The 18034-nt window shown below is 52.9% G+C and overlaps 5 protein-coding genes across 5 annotated transcripts; 2 read left to right on the top strand and 3 right to left on the bottom strand.

Annotated features, from left to right (window-relative positions):
- Positions 1–4219: 4219 nt before the first annotated feature.
- IUM83_15760 (uncharacterized protein) lies at positions 4220–5730 on the bottom strand (the record flags this gene model as incomplete). The annotated part of the gene is made up of 2 exons (XM_067940599.1): positions 4220–4815; positions 5154–5730. The coding sequence occupies 2 exons, from the start codon at positions 5728–5730 to the stop codon at positions 4220–4222; spliced, it is 1173 nt and encodes a 390-aa protein (XP_067782038.1).
- A 2158-nt stretch (positions 5731–7888) lies between these two features.
- IUM83_15759 (pectate lyase) lies at positions 7889–9148 on the bottom strand (the record flags this gene model as incomplete). Its single annotated transcript, XM_067940598.1, has 1 exon — positions 7889–9148. One exon carries the CDS (start codon positions 9146–9148, stop codon positions 7889–7891), a length of 1260 nt encoding a protein of 419 aa, XP_067782113.1.
- Positions 9149–12394: 3246 nt separating this feature from the next.
- Positions 12395–13654, top strand: IUM83_15758 (pectate lyase; the record flags this gene model as incomplete). Its single annotated transcript, XM_067940597.1, has 1 exon — positions 12395–13654. The coding sequence occupies one exon, from the start codon at positions 12395–12397 to the stop codon at positions 13652–13654; it is 1260 nt and encodes a 419-aa protein (XP_067782112.1).
- Positions 13655–14464: 810 nt separating this feature from the next.
- On the top strand, positions 14465–15711 carry IUM83_15757 (uncharacterized protein; the record flags this gene model as incomplete). The annotated part of the gene is made up of 5 exons (XM_067940596.1): positions 14465–14684; positions 14754–14848; positions 14933–15056; positions 15141–15310; positions 15409–15711. The coding sequence occupies 5 exons, from the start codon at positions 14465–14467 to the stop codon at positions 15709–15711; spliced, it is 912 nt and encodes a 303-aa protein (XP_067782134.1).
- A 241-nt stretch (positions 15712–15952) lies between these two features.
- On the bottom strand, positions 15953–16510 carry IUM83_15756 (nadh dehydrogenase; the record flags this gene model as incomplete). Its single annotated transcript, XM_067940595.1, has 2 exons — positions 15953–16313; positions 16425–16510. 2 exons carry the CDS (start codon positions 16508–16510, stop codon positions 15953–15955), a joined length of 447 nt encoding a protein of 148 aa, XP_067782060.1.
- Positions 16511–18034: the final 1524 nt, after the last annotated feature.

The raw sequence follows: 18034 nt of genomic DNA, 5'->3' as shown, positions 1-18034 counted from the left end.
GTACTTCGCCTTCTGGCGTTCGGAGTAGTCGTCGATGTAGAGATGACTCCCCACCGACTTTGAAGTCTTCTTCTCTTGAGGCGCGCTCATCGTTGAATGAGAGCGGATTTCTTCTCCAAACGCGGAGAATTGACGAGTGATCAATCCCGAAGATTGACGTGCGGAGACCCCGCGCGTCTAACCTTAAGGGGGGGGGGGGGATGGTGTAACGGGGTTACACGTACAAGTGGCTACAAGCCACTTGTGAATTTAACAGATGGGATATCTGTTAAAAGTTTTAGATACTTCCTCACCTTGGTGTAAGTCACACCAATGGATACATTGAAGTGGGCCACCACAATGAGTGGTCCACACCTACCCAAAGATCCTATTGGTAGAAAGCAGCATCTTTCTACCAATTAGAGACGTGCATATTAGCGGTGCTCTGACAGCCAGCCGCTGTCAATCCCTTTCATAGATGCTAAACAGTTTTTAGCAGATTTAGGAGGAAGATCAATTTACAAACAATACAGTTCTCATTTTACCTTAAACTAGCTACTTGGAGTCTTATCTGATTTAAATTATATTTGTGTATTCAAATATGATTCACCTAAGTAATTACGAAGTACTTACGCTTCCTCATACACGTTGCGCAACGTGTAAGCTAAAGTAGTGAGTCAAGTTAGACCCACTACAGCCCGAGTGCGGCGGGACCGGCGGTCTCTGCTGCGTTCACAGCAACCGCCGACTCTGCTAGTGCGTCCCAACCAGCCTCGTCTGGACGTCCACAAGACAAGAAACCACCGACGGAGAAGCGCTACGCGACTTCCTCCAACAGGCCTGGAGGCATCAACTTGGCTGAGTTCAGCGATACCGTGGGACGCAAGCGTGCTGCGGACGAAGACGAAGAGCTGGCTGAGGCTAGCTATGCTAAACCAAAGCGCGTGAAGGCTATGAGGGCGACCGCAGAGCTCAAGAAGCGCTTGTCTGACCTGGAGAGCAGCTCCAGCAACATGGTGGGCACCATGTTCGAATTGCTGCTCATGTTGCGCGAGGAAAACGAGCGCAATGCGGAACTTCGCCGCGCTGACGAAGATCAGCGTCGTCGAGACGAGCTAGCGGCACGCGAGGCACGCTATCTAGCGGACAAGGTGGAGGCAGAAGAGCGATGCCGTCACGAGAAACAGGAGGCGGAGGAGCGGCGCCGTCAGGAGAAGCAGGAGGCGGAGCAGCGCGCCCGTCGTGACAAGGAAGACGCTCGTGTACGCACTCAAGAACCGTTGCTCATCATGGGAGCTCTAACAAAGAAAGAATGAGCTGTGAATGCTCTAGTGTGGTGAAGATAACAACACGGAAGATACAAAGAGGGAGGAAGTGTATTTAGTAGCGTAACATCTCAAACAGCCCTTAGTAATGACGATCACAGCAACACAGTCCATTTACATAGCTTCGAGTGCGAACCCTGTTCTGTAGTTCTGTATTGGTTAGTAGCTGTGCCGATGCATCCAGCGGTAGCGCTGCTGTACGAAAACTAAGGAAATCAACTACGAAACTTTGAATTCAACCATCTTTACACCAACGCAATCATAGAGCTTCAAATACGCCTTGCTTCGGCAACTCCATCACGCCCGCGAACGTGGTCTTGATCTCGGAGATGCCGACCGTGCGAACTCTGTAGTTCGCCATCCTGAATAGGTCGTTGAGGCGCATGCCTCGTAGGTCCGGGTCGTAGGGCAGCGACAGATTCAGGCGGCTGTAAACTTTCTGGACACTGCCCATTCCCCACTCGGCAGCCTGCCGAATGGAGGTGATCGCATTGTGCAGTGTGCGTGCGGCACTGCGAAGACAAGGCTCAATCCGTTCGATGTCTCCGTCCTTCAAGGGGGTCAGAATCCTCCCCGTCATGACCGTAGAACAAGGAAATGCAGAGTCAGACACTACATTCATGAGCTCATCGGGGCACAACTGGTCCGTCAGCTTGTTGCGGAACTCCAAGGACGTGCCCGAGTCGTCCCATGACCCCAGGCAGTTGTGCTTCGACCAAATGATGCAGCCGTTGGCCGCAAAACAAATCGTGCCGGTCACGAAGACCGAGTGCAGCCAGCCATTGTACATGACGTTTCGAAGGTCGGCGTTAAAGGGCTGCTGGACCTGTACAGTACCCACGTCACATCCATCTAAAGTTAGTAGATATAGACTAAAAGCAGCTAATATCATTCACATGTACAGTACACGCACGCGTAAGTTTTTACCGTCGATAAGTCCGAACGTGTAGGTCAGCAAAGACTCGCGTTTGTTGACCATGCGTGCAAGCTCCACCTGACGCGAGGGCGAGGGTCAAGAGATGCGTGCAGGTGCGTAACCAGTCAGCGCTAGCGACAGCGCTTCTTCGGCCTTGCGCAGCATTCATGATAGAGTGCTTGGCGGCACCCCGAACGTGATGCACAGCGAGCTCTGTTCCATAGAGCCCACGTAGAAACTTAGTACGAGCCCCAGCACTTGGTGTAGGTAGCGCAGCTTTGGGGGCCGACCTCGTGACGACGGGGGCGGGAGGTCGTAGAAGCTAGCGAACCTACCCAGCAACTGATGGGATGCACCCCTATATACATGTACATGGAGGAAGTGTTAGCGTAGGAATAGAGTCATAGATGCTAGTTGCAGCTTACCTGGTTAGACTCGTTGCATCCAGAAAATTCAGGTCAGAGCCGTGCTTGTAGAGAGTCATCCATGCGGACTCACACGGTGTATCGAGGCACCGAATAGTCACGTAGTGACGCGCGCGCATGGCGATGCGCCATTCCTCCTCCAGCATCAGCTGGTGGACGTCGCGTCGAGCTTCACACGCGCGCTCGTTGTGCGTCCTAAATGCCTCGCACAAGAGCAGGAGCATGCCGACATCTTCCTCGAACATCGCGCTCGCAGGAAGCTCGCAGGAGGGATCTCGAAGGGAAATGGCGACCTTCAAGCCAAACTTCAGGAAGAACTGGATAGATTTGGCTGTACAAGTGTCCCGTTCGAACTGTCCTATGTAGTGCAAACTGAAACGATATCTTTCTAATATGAGACCGTTTGAATCGACCAGAGATTGGTCGTTAAGATATTTGTGTTGGATGATTTCCCTATTTTTGGGAGGCGTCCAGTCATTCATGAATTCAAGAACCTTCACACCAAACTGATATCAACGCGTCCCGCTGTCTTTCACGCCAGATCGTGCTACCTTTCGTCGCGATCATGAGCTTCGTTAGCGCCAGTAACATTGCTCAGACCGCCAACAACCCTGCCACTACATGTACACTATCAGCGGGAGCCAGAAACATGTTGTCGAAGAAAGACTAACAGTTCCTGTCGGTACAATCTGGTATGCTGTTACTCGAGCGAGGAGGAAATACGAGAAATTCGTGGGCAATCGACATAAGGGAAAAAACGACAATTATATTTAGATATTTATTTAGCGAAATGCTAAAAATAGATATAAATAAATATATACCTAATGCAACATCAGAAAAACGTGAAATGAATTATTTTGGTAGGATATTGTAAAATTTGAATCGGTTGTCATGCAAAACGCAAAAAATGTGTAATGCAAGAAAATAAATAACGTGATGACAATCAATTGACACGACAAATAAATTACCAACACGACAAATAAAATATATGCTCAATAAATATATTTTCGGTTTCCCTGATTCTGGATGCGGCCTTGAGGTCAGGCAAGTGGTAACTCCTGTGATATAATGGACGAGTGTTATATACGCAGAAGGCCCTACTGCTTTCTATTGCGGACCGCAAGCCCAATAATGAATTTTGCCGGCAGGTCTAGAGCTACCCTTCAACCTTTAATACCTAAGTTTTTGTTTTGCAAAGTTTGGTTTATCTTGACACCACATAGTACCGAGGCAAAGTAGAATTACAGTAAGAGAGTAGTAATGCCACTATCCATAGGCGACCCAGGGCGATGCTCCGGGAGAGTACACAGGTCGTCGAAAGTGGAGTAAGTATGCATTATATTCGTGATCGAATGGTGAGCTGTATAGCAATCACCATTGTATGCAAGCTGGTGCATGTAAATCTAATTAGCAATTGGCGGTTTAATTAGAGCTCCATTCTTGTCTACAAGTCATGCGTAGCTGATCGACCGTCGTCTCTATTTGTTCGTGTACAGTCAAACCTGTTTATATGAGGCCCCGTTGGTGGCCATCTACAACAATGACTCATATAAAATGGACTCAGTTAAAAAAAATTATGTGGTGCACGTAAAGAAATCGCGCATAATTCGCTGCCGCTTTGCCTTCACCGTAGTCTCCCGAACCAAAGCGGTCACGGTCTGTAAAGATCTTCGTTCTCTATCAGTCTGCTCTCCGCATTGAAGCAGAAATGCAGACAGCTCCATGCAGTGTCTCAGAGCGATGGCAGGTTGAATTGTGTGTTCCTCCTCCTCCTCCTCCTCCTGCGAAACTGCATCACTTCCTGCTGCTTCGTCCACTATCACATCTGGCTCGTCCGCAGGCACGTCCTCGTCCACTGCCAGATACTCACTAGTGCTCACAGCGCCCTCCCACTTCGATAAAATCGCTGTCAACTCCTCCATCTCATTGCCGGATACCGCCTCAATGTAATTCGCGTCAGCGCGGACCCTTCCCAGCATCGTTCCACCCAAAATGCGAGTTTTAACCCAGCAATTTGTAATCGTCGTTGGCGTCACACCAGCCCAAGCATCTATAGAGAATTGGACAGCTTCAAGTACGTTGAGCTTGCGTGTAATGTTAGCTTCAAGCGCATCCAAACACCACCGCACAAAATACTTTCGGTACCGAGCCTTGAACGACCAGATGATACCTAAATAAAAAAAAATGTAAAAGAGTTGGTTAGTTTTGGCCTTACCACAATACTGATGAAATATTTACCTGCATCTAGCGGTTGGACAGCGGATGTCATGCTAGGAGGGAGAAAGTGGACGGTCACATGAGTCAGGTTTCGTATAATCTTGTGGCATGAAGCGTTGTCGACTAGAAGTAGGACTTTGCGATTGGATGCCGCCATTCTCATGTTGAAGTGGTGCAGCCATTCGTCAAAAATGACGGATGTCATCCAGGCGTTCTTGGAGGACTTGTACAGTATAGGTTTACCTTTAATTGCCGCTCCCTTTTTAAAGCACCTCGGGTTTTTGGCCGTACCAATGACAATTGGGTTGAGCTTGTCGGAACCAGTGGCGTTGCAGCAGATGGACAAAGTCAAACGTTGCTTTTCCTTTATCTTGCCCTTGCGGATAGTCGTTGCTAACGGTCGGTTAGGTGCCAGGCGATAGAAAAGCGCCGTTTCATCGAAGTTGAACACATCATCGGGTGCAAACTGTGCTACCAGCTCTTGTAGCTCTAGCCTGGCATCACGCACTGCATCACCTTCTGCAGCTCCACCTTCTCCGTGTAGCACATGGGAGCGGATACCATTGCGCTTCTTAAAGCTTTGGAGCCAGCCGTTGCTAAACCTGAGTTGCGTGGAATCGATGCCTAAGCGCTCCGCCAGCTCATGCGCCTTCAGCAGGAGCACGTCGTCCGCCGTTGCCGTTTTAGCTTCGTTCTGAAAGAAAAATTCCCTCAGTTCCCGCTCGAACTGTGGGAATTTCACTCGGCGCCGCTTGGTTGCACTCAGGTCGACGTGGCTGAAGTAGGAAGAAGGCAGGTTGTGCAGTCGGGCAAGTGTGGCACGGCTGACCCGGGCCTTGAACGTCGCGTAGATCCACTCAGCGAGCATGGTTGTTCATGCCAGGATTCTGCTTGAGCTTTAGGTGCACTTGGAGCTTTTGTTCTAGCGTCAGACAGGTGCGAGGAGACATTGCGAGGGAAGGGGGCTTGCGTTGGGCGTTGGGCGTTGAGCAGTGGGGGCTTTGAAGAGTGTGTGGTCGTGAACAGTGTGAATCAAATAAGCAGGTTAGACCTAATTTGGTCCTCCAAAATGTGACTCATATACCTTGTATACGTATAAACAGCGGTTATACAAAAACTAAGTAAAATATTTGGTAGCAACAAAGCTTGCATCAAATAAATGGCAAGGCTCAAATAGGGAGGATCATATAAACAGGTTTGACTGTACTAGCTTGTCATTCTTCTAGACTGATAATGCACTGATGCAGTGCACAAAACATGGAAAGCAGCAACAATTGCGATTCGACATGCATTAAAAAATCTATCCGCAAGTATTGCTCGAAAAATGCTAGACACCACCAATAGAAATAAAACATTTTAATTACAGCGAGCAAGGGTATTGCAATCAGGGATTGGTAGTAATATCGATTTCAACTCTAAAGTAATATTAATATTCCGGCATTTACTACCAATATAAATATTACTATGTTGGTACGTGGAAAATGTAATATTACTAAATGAGTTACTAATAGTAAAATCAAACTACTGAAAAAAACTTACCACGTACCGCTCGCATTTCCTCATTCGCTCAATTCTGATAAAGAACTAGCTGCCCCTGACCGCGCTCATTGCTCGTACGTGTGCGAAGATAGTTCATTACAAACGAACCTGTCCAAAAGACTTTCTTGAAAAGCTGGTGAGGAGCAACGCCCCCCAGCCAAACTCGAGCGAGCAGTGCTACTGTCGGAAAGGTCTGTTCACCAGTGTCAACGACAAACGTCGATGAACTGGCACAGACGCTCCGCGTTTCAGACTCGATTGCCACTAGGGAGAGCTATTGACAACTTACCAAGCACTGCCCTACGCTCTTCGGCATCGGTTTACTGGTTTTCGCAACCTCAGCCCAATCCACTCGATGGGCGAGCCATTTTTGTCCATCACCTCATCAGCTTGTGTGTGTAGGGTAGATTCTGCCAGCGTTTGCTCTATTTGTTCAGAAATCTCCCCCTTCCCCCCACGAAGAATTTTAAGCTCGGATTCTGAGGCGTCGAGAACTTCATCGTGATGAACAGGATGACCCCAGGTGCAACACGGCGCCGTTTCCATCACATCAAGCAAACAGCAATCGGCCTTGAGGCACCTCATCGGACCCGGCTGCGATCTACAGGGAGGAAAATGAAAGTGAGCGGGAGAATACGACAGAGCAGCTCGGCAACCACCCGATTGCCACCCATTGCGCGCGTATGTTAGTACTAACGACTATACTTGGAACGCTGCCGGCCTTAGACCGCAGCCCCATGGTCCCGCGGCTCCAGCCCATCATGCTTGATGCGCCGTCTTCCAGTGTCTTCGGTGCGGATCGAGTGTCGAGGTCGGGCGGGTGTGTGCGCCACACAACCCTCGTTAATTTTTACAGGCCCTGTAAAAAGAGGTCATGAAAGAACGCAGGGAATGTGTCCCTACAGGCCCTGATGAATTCGCATCATCATATATTGGAGGGTAAATTTTGGACCGGAAGAGAGCGATTCTGATAAAATCGGACCAAATCCCAAATTTATTTAGAAATGTGCCAGAAAAGGGTCACCCATCAGTCTGCTGGCAGTGCGATTTGCATACACTTCACAGTACTTCGAAGTATTTAGCAAATCAGGGATCATAAATATTAACAAACCACTATGCAACAAAAATCCTCGAGTGCACGTATTTGGTAGTCATCTATTTAACGAGCAATGTACAACCCCTAATTATATCCGATAGTATCCAAAACGACTACCCATTCTCAACAGAAATGGAGATAATTGTCTGGGGTCTACTTCGACCAACATCTATGTATTTTTTTTAAGCAACACAACAAACTTGGATACGATTTACAGCATGCCAGTAGCACCGCGCTACCCGCACGCATCACTATCTATGTCTTGAACACTGCCCTCCGACGCATCAGCTTTGAACGGACAGTTCACTCGCTCACTCCCTCGCTACCTTCGAATCAGTAGCGAGTGCTGCACAACGAAACCATTTACACCGTGTACAGAACACTACACGACTTAGAGCTGACCGACGCCAAAGTTCTGGCTGGTGGAGCCGAACTTCTTCGCGGACGTGGGCTTGTAGTAGCTGGCCACCTTCTTCGTGTTGGACAGCGCCGCCGACTCGCGGTAACCCGTCAGCGAACCGCAGTTGGACACCACGTTCTCCGCGCAGTTGCGTCCCAGCGTGGACTTGCACGCCGACTGCATGGACGAGGACGGCGCGATGATGGCGCCCACGGTCTCGGCGTCGTGCTTGTTCGGGATGGCCGTGTTCTCGAAGTAGGTGCCCTCCAGCAGCACGTTGCCGTTCTGGAGGACGTCGAACGAGAAGCCCGTGTTGTTGGCCCAGTAGTTGTTGACGGCGTGGACGACGGAGTTCTCGGCGACCTTTGGCGAGCGGCCCGACGTATTGTGCACGTAGTTGTTGACGAGAGTCACCTGCGTCTGCGTGCCCAGGAAGAGGAAGGTCCAGTAGTGGTTGCCGTCGCACGTGGCCGAGTACTGCGTCCGGCCGTCGAACTCGCAGTTGCTGATGGTCATGCTCTTGACGCTGGCTGAGCCGGTGGCGATCATCTGACGGCCGAGGTTGGAGATCTTGACGTGGTCGATCCAGATACGCTCCATGGGCGTCTTGCCGCCGTTGAGGCCCTGGATGTAGATGGCGTCGCCGCCCCAGATGAGGTGCGGGTTGAGCTGCGTGATGTGGATGTTCTGGATGATGATGTTGTTGCCGTTGAGCCACAGACCCTTGCCCTTGATCACTCCGCTCGTGCCGAGGCCGCGGAGGGTCTTGTTGCTCGAGACCACGAGCGGGTTTTTGGTGGCCGCGACGTCGTACGTGATCTTGACGGAGGTGCCTTGCACACAACCACCAGTGTTAGCAAAGCCACCGCTCTGCAGGATGACGTCCTGGCCCTTGTAGCCGTTGTTCTTGGCAAGGCAGTCGCGGTTGCTCTTGGGACGACAACCGGTCTCGGTGCGCGAGCCTTCCGAACCGCGGAAGTCGAAGGTCTTGGTGAGGACAATGACGCGCGGCTGCGAGTCCTTGAGGTAGTTCCTTAGGTCGTCGAGCGAGGCCGGGTACACGGGGGCGATGTTGCCGCCGCCGGTGGTGCCTGCAGCGAGGCCGGATGCCGAGCCGGTGGAGATAGAAGCCTTGGTCGTCGTGCCCTGCTTCGGGGACGATTGTTCGACCGAGTAATCGCTAGAACCGGCCTGTGAGCCTTGGACGGCGAAGGCAGCGACAGCGACGATGACGAGGCGGAGGATCTGCATGGCGATTGCTGGTCGCTGGAGGCGTGTGCAGTGCGAGGCCAAATCGACAATGACCAGCGAGTGGCATCCCTATCGTAGCAAGCGCGCCTGCCTCACGTGAGTTGGGGACGTGCGGATTGTGTGCGTGGATGGTGTGGACAATCAGAGAGCTTTCTGTCAACGGCGGGTCAACGACGCAGGAGTCCTGCATCAGGACCAAGTGGTTGCGGGGAAGTGTTACCCTATGTGGTCGTACCTGCTGGGATCGTTGCAATGTGTCAGCAAGCGTCCGAGCCCACCAGCTGAGTTAGACACCATATACCACCTTCACACACGGACAGTAAAGTTATCAGTTGACTTTTGGATTGAAGTGACGCATGCCTAGATGCCCCTTTAAAACTTGACGCTCAACTTCTGGGCCCAAGCCGTGCATCTGTAGTGACCGCGACGTGAACGTTCGAGTGACGGCAGCGCTTTAAACAGTTTTACAAAATCTCTGGTAGTAACTGGTAGTGAAAGGATTAAAAATGCTGTATGACACGTCTGCAACACAACACAGTACATGCATTTCCACGCACACTACGTGCGTCGGAATCGATCCGACCATAAATCGCGGTCCTCCATAACGCATACTGTACCACATTGCCTCCACACAGAGCGAGTCCAATCCTTAGCGACGTGGCGAGATGAAGAAGGTGTCATTCGAATGGCCCTCTCAAGCCCACCATACAAAAACCCATTGCAGCCGCAATACACCTGTGATCGTCGGCGCGAAACGATGACAGCAGAAAATTCACAAAACGCAAAATGCGATAGTCGCAGGATTCCGGCAGATTTGATGGCGTCGCAACTTGTTAATAGCTTTGACAGTGTATTCCATGCGAGATTTCACGCTTCATGTATACTTCCACACTCCCTGGGGCCCCATTTGCTTCGGGCGCCATAGCTCATTTGATGGTCACGGTACGGTGAAAGGATCCACAGCGCGTTCGCCTTGGACAAGTTGCAAATCCGTAAATTCGCATCTCGTCGCGTCGTGACACAGGTAGATGTACATAGGGTAATACATGTATTAAAATACAACCAGCCTTATTGTTGCAGCGAACCCGGCGGCTGGTACATGTAGGTAGAACGAGCTCCCTTCCCAGCGAGATCGTTCACCCGCACATTCGCCGTCCCAGAAACCAAATGGACAAAAAAATCCATCGCTGGGCCTGCTTTTCGTAGTTACATGTGCGCTGCACGCTGCTGAGCACTGTGTCCTAAATGAGCACGAGTTTTCGTTAAAGCTGCTTGGTGATCCTCCTACAGTACTGTACACGTTCAAGGCAGTGACGTTAATTTCCACACCTGGGATTGTCTGCGGTTGTTGCCAAGAAACCTTGGGCTCGTTCTGAAGCACTTCCAAGTAAGTTTTTGTTGTTGCTGCTGTTATTGCAGTCTGGTGGCTCATGTATAGGCTGTCCAGAGCACTTTCTCCAGGGGATTACAAAGGTCGTCAACAACAGTGAAAATAGTGAATTTAACTACAGAAAAGAAAAAAATGACAGGGAGTACTGTATAAATGCACAAGTGCTACGGAAAGAACACTCGTGAGTGGTCGGTTAGGCCATTACCATATCAGTTCAGAATTTGAACTACATAGTCTTGTCATATTAGTTAGTCTGAGCTTATTAAATAAGCTCATATTAACTAATGTTACAAGACCATTAAATAAGCTCAGATTAACTAATGTTACAAGACTAAATCTAGCAAATTAATCAGATACGTGTACAGCAAACAATTCGTAGCTTTTAGTGGAAATCCGAGAATTTACACAAGTACCCTATTTCGGAAAGCGAATAAAACTGAGATCTAATACCCAGTAAGGTACCCGGTTTCAGTGAGTTACAGTAAAGGCCCGGCCAAGAATACTGGTGTACCCTCAGTACACGTACACACCATGGGAAATCACCACTCGGCACAGTCTGTGTTAGATTATCTACCAGTAACACAGAGTTCGAGGATCACCGTAAAGGACACATCGGTCAGCAGCATGGATCGGATATGTACTGTAATTAACGTTAATTACAAAACACAGCTTCAGCGGTGGATCTCTGGTTTCTCGGACAGCAAGCGTAGGTCTTTGTGCAAGGCGAGCACTCTAGGTGACGAGGTTTGTTGAAGTGGGCTTTTTCCACCAGATCGCGAGGTTCGCTGCAACCATAAGGATCGTTGTACATCTATGTCACGATGGGAACGACAGATTTGCGGATTGTGCCGATTCGTCACAGATGCGCTGTCAAACCTTTCGAGTGAGCTGACTTACCTATTCAAATGCGCTTCAGCTCGTGAAGCAAACTGCTGAGCTGCGAGGCGGCGAGGAATGTGGAAGCGCTCACAGAGTACATGTCAGCATAAGCTCAACTGAAGTAATCTACAGGAAAACTATTAATTAGTCGTGACGCCATCAAATCTGCCGGAATCCTGCGACTATCGCATTTTGCGTTTTGTGAATTTTCTGCTGTCATCGTTTCGCGCCGACGATCACATGTGTATTGCGGCTGCAATGGGTTTTTGTATGGTGGGCTTGAGAGGGCCATTCGAATGGCACCTTCTTCATCTCGCCACGTCGCTAAGGATAGGACGCGCTCTGTGTGGAGGCAATGTGGTACAGTATGCGTTATGGAGGACCGCGATTTATGGTCGGATCGATTCCGACGCACGTAGTGTGCGTGGAAATGCATGTACTGTGTTGTGTTGCAGACGTGTCATACAGCATTTTTAATCCTTTCACTACCAGTTACTACCAGAGATTTTGTAAAACTGTTTAAAGCGCTGCCGTCACTCGAACGTTCACGTCGCGGTCACTACAGATGCACGGCTTGGGCCCAGAAGTTGAGCGTCAAGTTTTAAAGGGGCATCTAGGCATGCGTCACTTCAATCCAAAAGTCAACTGATAACTTTACTGTCCGTGTGTGAAGGTGGTATATGGTGTCTAACTCAGCTGGTGGGCTCGGACGCTTGCTGACACATTGCAACGATCCCAGCAGGTACGACCACATAGGGTAACACTTCCCCGCAACCACTTGGTCCTGATGCAGGACTCCTGCGTCGTTGACCCGCCGTTGACAGAAAGCTCTCTGATTGTCCACACCATCCACGCACACAATCTGCACGTCCCCAACTCACGTGAGGCAGGCGCGCTTGCTACGATAGGGATGCCACTCGCTGGTCATTGTCGATTTGGCCTCGCACTGCACACGCCTCCAGCGACCAGCAATAGCCATGCAGATCCTCCGCCTCGTCATCGTCGCCGTCGCTGCCTTCGCCGTCCAAGGTTCACAGGCCGGTTCTAGCGATTACTCGGTCGAACAATCGTCCCCGAAGCAGGGCACGACGACCAAGGCTTCTATCTCCACCGGCTCGGCATCCGGCCTCGCTGCAGGCACCACCGGCGGCGGCAACATCGCCCCCGTGTACCCGGCCTCGCTCGACGACCTGAGGAACTACCTCAAGGACTCGCAGCCGCGTGTCATCGTCCTCACCAAGACCTTCGACTTCCGCGGATCGGAAGGCTCGCGCACCGAGACCGGTTGTCGTCCCAAGAGCAATCGCGACTGCCTTGCCAAGAACAACGGCTACAAGGGCCAGGACGTCATCCTGCAGAGCGGTGGCTTTGCTAACACTGGTGGTTGTGTGCAAGGCACCTCCGTCAAGATCACGTACGACGTCGCGGCCACCAAAAACCCGCTCGTGGTCTCGAGCAACAAGACCCTCCGCGGCCTCGGCACGAGCGGAGTGATCAAGGGCAAGGGTCTGTGGCTCAACGGCAACAACATCATCATCCAGAACATCCACATCACGCAGCTGAACCCGCACCTCATCTGGGGCGGCGACGCCATCTACATCCAGGGCCTCAACGGCGGCAAGACGCCCATGGAGCGTATCTGGATCGACCACGTCAAGATCTCCAACCTCGGCCGTCAGATGATCGCCACCGGCTCAGCCAGCGTCAAGAGCATGACCATCAGCAACTGCGAGTTCGACGGCCGGACGCAGTACTCGGCCACGTGCGACGGCAACCACTACTGGACCTTCCTCTTCCTGGGCACGCAGACGCAGGTGACTCTCGTCAACAACTACGTGCACAACACGTCGGGCCGCTCGCCCAAGGTCGCCGAGAACTCCGTCGTTCACGCCGTCAACAACTACTGGGCCAACAACACGGGCTTCTCGTTCGATGTCCTCCAGAACGGCAACGTGCTGCTGGAGGGCACCTACTTCGAGAACACGGCCATCCCGAACAAGCACGACGCCGAGACCGTGGGTGCCATCATCGCGCCGTCCTCGTCCATGCAGTCGGCGTGCAAATCCACGCTGGGACGCAACTGCGTGGAGAACGTGGTGTCCAACTGCGGTTCGCTGACGGGTTACCGCGAGTCGGCGGCGCTGTCCAACACGAAGAAGGTGGCCAGCTACTACAAGCCCACGTCCGCGAAGAAGTTCGGCTCCACCAGCCAGAACTTCGGCGTCGGTCAGCTCTAAGTCGTGTAGTGCAGTGTTCTGTACACGGTGTAAATGGTTTCGTTGTGCAGCACTCGCTACTGACTCGAAGGTAGCGAGGGAGTGAGCGAGTGAACTGTCCGTTCAAAGCTGATGCGTCGGAGGGCAGTGTTCAAGACATAGATAGTGATGCGTGCGGGTAGCGCGGTGCTACTGGCATGCTGTAAATCGTATCCAAGTTTGTTGTGTTGCTTAAAAAAAATACATAGATGTTGGTCGAAGTAGACCCCAGACAATTATCTCCATTTCTGTTGAGAATGGGTAGTCGTTTTGGATACTATCGGATATAATTAGGGGTTGTGCATTGCTCGTTAAATAGATGACTACCAAATACATGCACTCGAGTATTTTTGTTGCATAGTGGTTTGTTAATATTTATGATCCCTGATTTGCTAAATACTTCGAAGTACTTCGAAGTGTATGCAAATCGCACTGCCAGCAGACTGATGGGTGACCCTTTTCTGGCACATTTCTAAATAAATTTGGGATTTGGTCCGATTTTATCAGAATCGCTCTCTTCCGGTCCAAAATTTACCCTCCAATATATGATGATGCGAATTCATCAGGGCCTATAGGGACACATTCCCTGCGTTCTTTCATGACCGCTTTTTACAGGGCCTGTAAAAATTAGCGAGGGTTGTGTGGAGCACACACCCGCCCGACCTCGACACTCGATCCGTTCCGAAGACACTGGAAGACGGCGCATCAAGCATGATGGGCTGGAGCCGCGTCGCCGCGCGGGGGCTGCGCGCCGCCTGGGCCGCCCCCGCCGCCGCGGCGCCTCGCGGGGCCATGTGGCTGCGCTCCAAGGCCGGCGGCGTGCAGCCTCCGCTCGCAGCGGCGGCAGCCAGGAGCGCCGCGATGCCGCTCGCGTCGCCTGGCTCTGCGTCGGGATCGGCTGCAGCGGCGCTCAAGAGCAAGCGCGGCCGCGTGGGGAAGCCTCGCTCGGGCGCGTACGTGCTGCTAGGGCGGTACCAGGTGGACCGGCTGCTGAGGCTCAAGGAGAGCAACGGTGGGGGCGCTGCAGCGTCGGCGGATGGTGCAATGGCGGAGGACTCACTGGGATCTTGTCGTGCTGCAGCTGTGAAGGCGGCCAAGAAGGCGGCGGAAGCGGAGGCAAAAGAGGCAGTCGCGGCCGCAGAGGCCGACGCCAACCACCGACTGCGTAACTCGCTGGTGAGGCGGCGTGATGACGAAGCGAAGCTGTTGCGGTGCTGCAGTGTTGACGTGTTTGTGTCTGTCGCGGTCTGGGGACGGTAGGTGCTGCGCTTCAGCAACGAGAACTCGTACCTGAACTGGGCGAGAAACGGCGTGTTGTCCTCGGCCGTCGGGGTGGCAATGTACGCGCAGGAGCACCATCGCGGAGCTCAGTTGAGCGGCGCGGGTGAGTCTGCCGCATATCGTCTTGCAAAGCGCAAATGACGGCTAATTGGGATGCTGACGTAAAGCCGTTTGGTGCATTGTGCAGGCCTGCTGCTCCTGGGCTTCGGATACATCGGCGTGGGCACGGCAAAGTATATTTATTACATTTTCCGCTTCCGCCACGTCATGGAGCTGTCCTGGGCAAGCGTCTTCGGAACGATTTCCCATGCGGCGTGGGGGCTGGCGATTTGGCTGACTGCTATCGCCTCCTTCCTGGTGCGTAGGCCCGTGATGTTGAAGTTCACTGGACAAAGGTCGGTGGACTTCCTGTTTAGGACTCCTGTTACTAATCTATTCGCTGTTCGTGCCAACAGGAGAGTGTGCCTCTTGAGCTGGATGCGATGCTGCTGACTGAGCCCATCGCTAGTTACCTGCCATTCCGGATTCGACAGGGTCTGATCGAGACGTACAGCCTCCACCTGGACGACCTCGAGCACCACATCGACGAGCAAGAGCGCGTGATGCGTGCAATTCGTGGCGACCGGGACCGCCCCGAGCTGGCTCGGATCGACGAGGGCGAGGAGCTGCCTCCTCAACTGGAAGCGCAGCTGATCGAACAGCACCTCCACTCAGCTCCAGGGCCAACCGTGGTTGGTTCCGTGCCTCCCTCGTCCTAAACCGTTTTCTTCCTTCCCTGTTCTGCACTGCGCTGCCATGCTGACTGTCCTGGCGCACCCGTAGACAGGTGTGGTGTGCTAAATTGAAACGCGGTGTCCATCTGACAAGATGCCTTCAAGTAGCCGGGCATCTCTACATACTGTTTCATGCTTTTGTTTTCATTTTCCACAATTGAGGTGCTGCGCCCCTGGTGCACCTAACTTCCGAGTCTCCGCTGCGCGCCGTCTTCCGTCGCTCTGTCTACGGCTTGAGCGCCTCCTCCAGCGGGATGTCGAAGTCCGGGTTGCGGCGCAGCGTCTTGCCGTCCCACGTGAGGTTGATGGGCTCGTAGGCGCTCTCGCCCTTGGCGGCCTCGATGATGGGCGCGGCCAGGAGGACGTCGCTCTCGGGCGACTTGGGCAGCGTGAGCCCGTGGTCCACGAGGCCCTTGAGCACGGCCAGGACCTCCTTGTCGCTCTTGCCGGGCACGGGTACCTTCTTCTCCACGCCCCAGTCGAACCGCGCGTACACAAACGGCTCCATCTCCTCCGCCTCGCGGTACACGAAGGGCGTGGTCGGGTTCAGCATCTTGAGCTCGCCGTAGTTCTTACGGAAGAACGAGCTGCACAGAGAGAGACACACACAACGACAACCACCGGAACGACGTCAGTCTCAAGTGCAGCGCGCAGGGCATTTAGAGCAAGGTGGCAGGCGGAAGGAGCACGGGACGCACCGCAGGCCCGCGCTGCTCTGCGAGGTGTCGCAGGCCACGAAGCGCAGCTCCTGGATGCTGCGGGAGATCTGCGCGCGCCAGCTCATGTCTGCGTCCTAAGTGTCGGTCTCGTCGCCGGAGTGTTCGGAGCCGCACAAATTCAGGTGATACGATGTACCAAACGGGTGGTACACTTGGTGCCTCCCATTTCGTACTTCCTTTTAAGTACGAAAGTACAGCGTTCAACAACACACAACATAACGGTGAGAAAACGTTATAATCACACGTTGGAATCTGACCAACACAACAAAAGCATCACACAAAAACACATTGCCGGTGCAACCACACGCCCATTCTGCCTCGCTGCTCGTCCACCTACCCCGCACCTAGCCCACATTCACGACGCAGGAGGCGTCCAGCTAGAGGTCCTCCGAAGGTGATCTGAATGTGACGGTATGGTGCGAGGATGACGGTGTGGCACACACTCCGGCGGCGTCGCAAGCCAGATCAACCCCCCTCCTGACCTGCAAGCGCACTCACCTCTCTCCGCGCGTCCAGAAGCAGCAGCAACCTCATGGCTCCACTCCGCGCCTCACAGCTCACCCCAGAGACGCTTCATGCTGGCGACGTACTCGCGTATTACTCAATGACTTTCGTCTGTGGAGATCCTCGTGGCTATAAGGAGGCCATCGTGCTGTGCATCGAAGGCACGGACGACGGGGAGCATCCAGTAAGTGTAGACACTGGTGAGATCATCGAGCTTACGATGATGGTTAAGCGGATCAAGGACCGCTTCGGAAATCCCGTCGGAGATGACGAAGGGCACTGGCGCAAGGTGCGAACGCTGACGTTGGTGCCGGGGCTCTTCAACGCCCCACAGCGCTCGAGCAAGTTCTGCAATTGGCTGCAGTCGGCAGTGCAGGAGGCAATTGCTGCAGCTGCTGATGCTGCACGTGACGAAACCAAGGCATTGGGCGCGATGACCGGGTTGACGCTACACAGTGCACGTCCAAACGCTTCGCCCGCGTCCAGCGTTGTAGGATCGCCCCGTATGCTAAGTCCCAGTGCCAACGCGGATACAGTGACGGATGATGAAGGCGAGAGAAACGAGGATTTGTCGTCAAGCCCCTCGGCAGGCGAACAAGTATCCACACAGGTGGTACAGTATGATACCGGTGCTGTGATAATGTCCAGCCCGGCGTTTGTCGACACTTCGACCCCGACGTCTAGCGAGCCAGTCCAGATGGCGACACAGCATGCCGGTGAAACCGAGGATATTCCTTCTACCGCCTGTGCAGAGCCCCAGAATGCTGGCGCGGGCATAAGCTTGCAGTTGTCGGAAGCCATCGAGTATGTAAAGACGATCCCTACGCGGTGGCAGCGAGCAAAAATCCGTCACCAGCCTACGAAACGACCTGCGGACTGGCACGTGCCGCGCTCGCGAAAGCGCCGCCACCAGAAGCGGTGCGCTATTACCAGAAGTGGCACACCAATTTACCATGCCTGGACTATCAAAGCAAAGCGTAGTAAGGAGTTCATGCAGATTTCCGGTATGAAACAGCGGCTTCGGGCTTTGCACCTGCGTCGACCTGAGTTCGTGGAGCCCAGCAGCGATGGATTTACGATTATGG

This window comes from Phytophthora cinnamomi, assembly GCF_018691715.1.
Source record: "Phytophthora cinnamomi strain GKB4 chromosome Unknown Contig111, whole genome shotgun sequence".
Taxonomy (NCBI): Eukaryota; Oomycota; class Peronosporomycetes; order Peronosporales; family Peronosporaceae; genus Phytophthora; species Phytophthora cinnamomi.
Note: the sequence above shows the minus strand (reverse complement) of the source record. Positions and strands in the feature narration are given on the sequence as shown.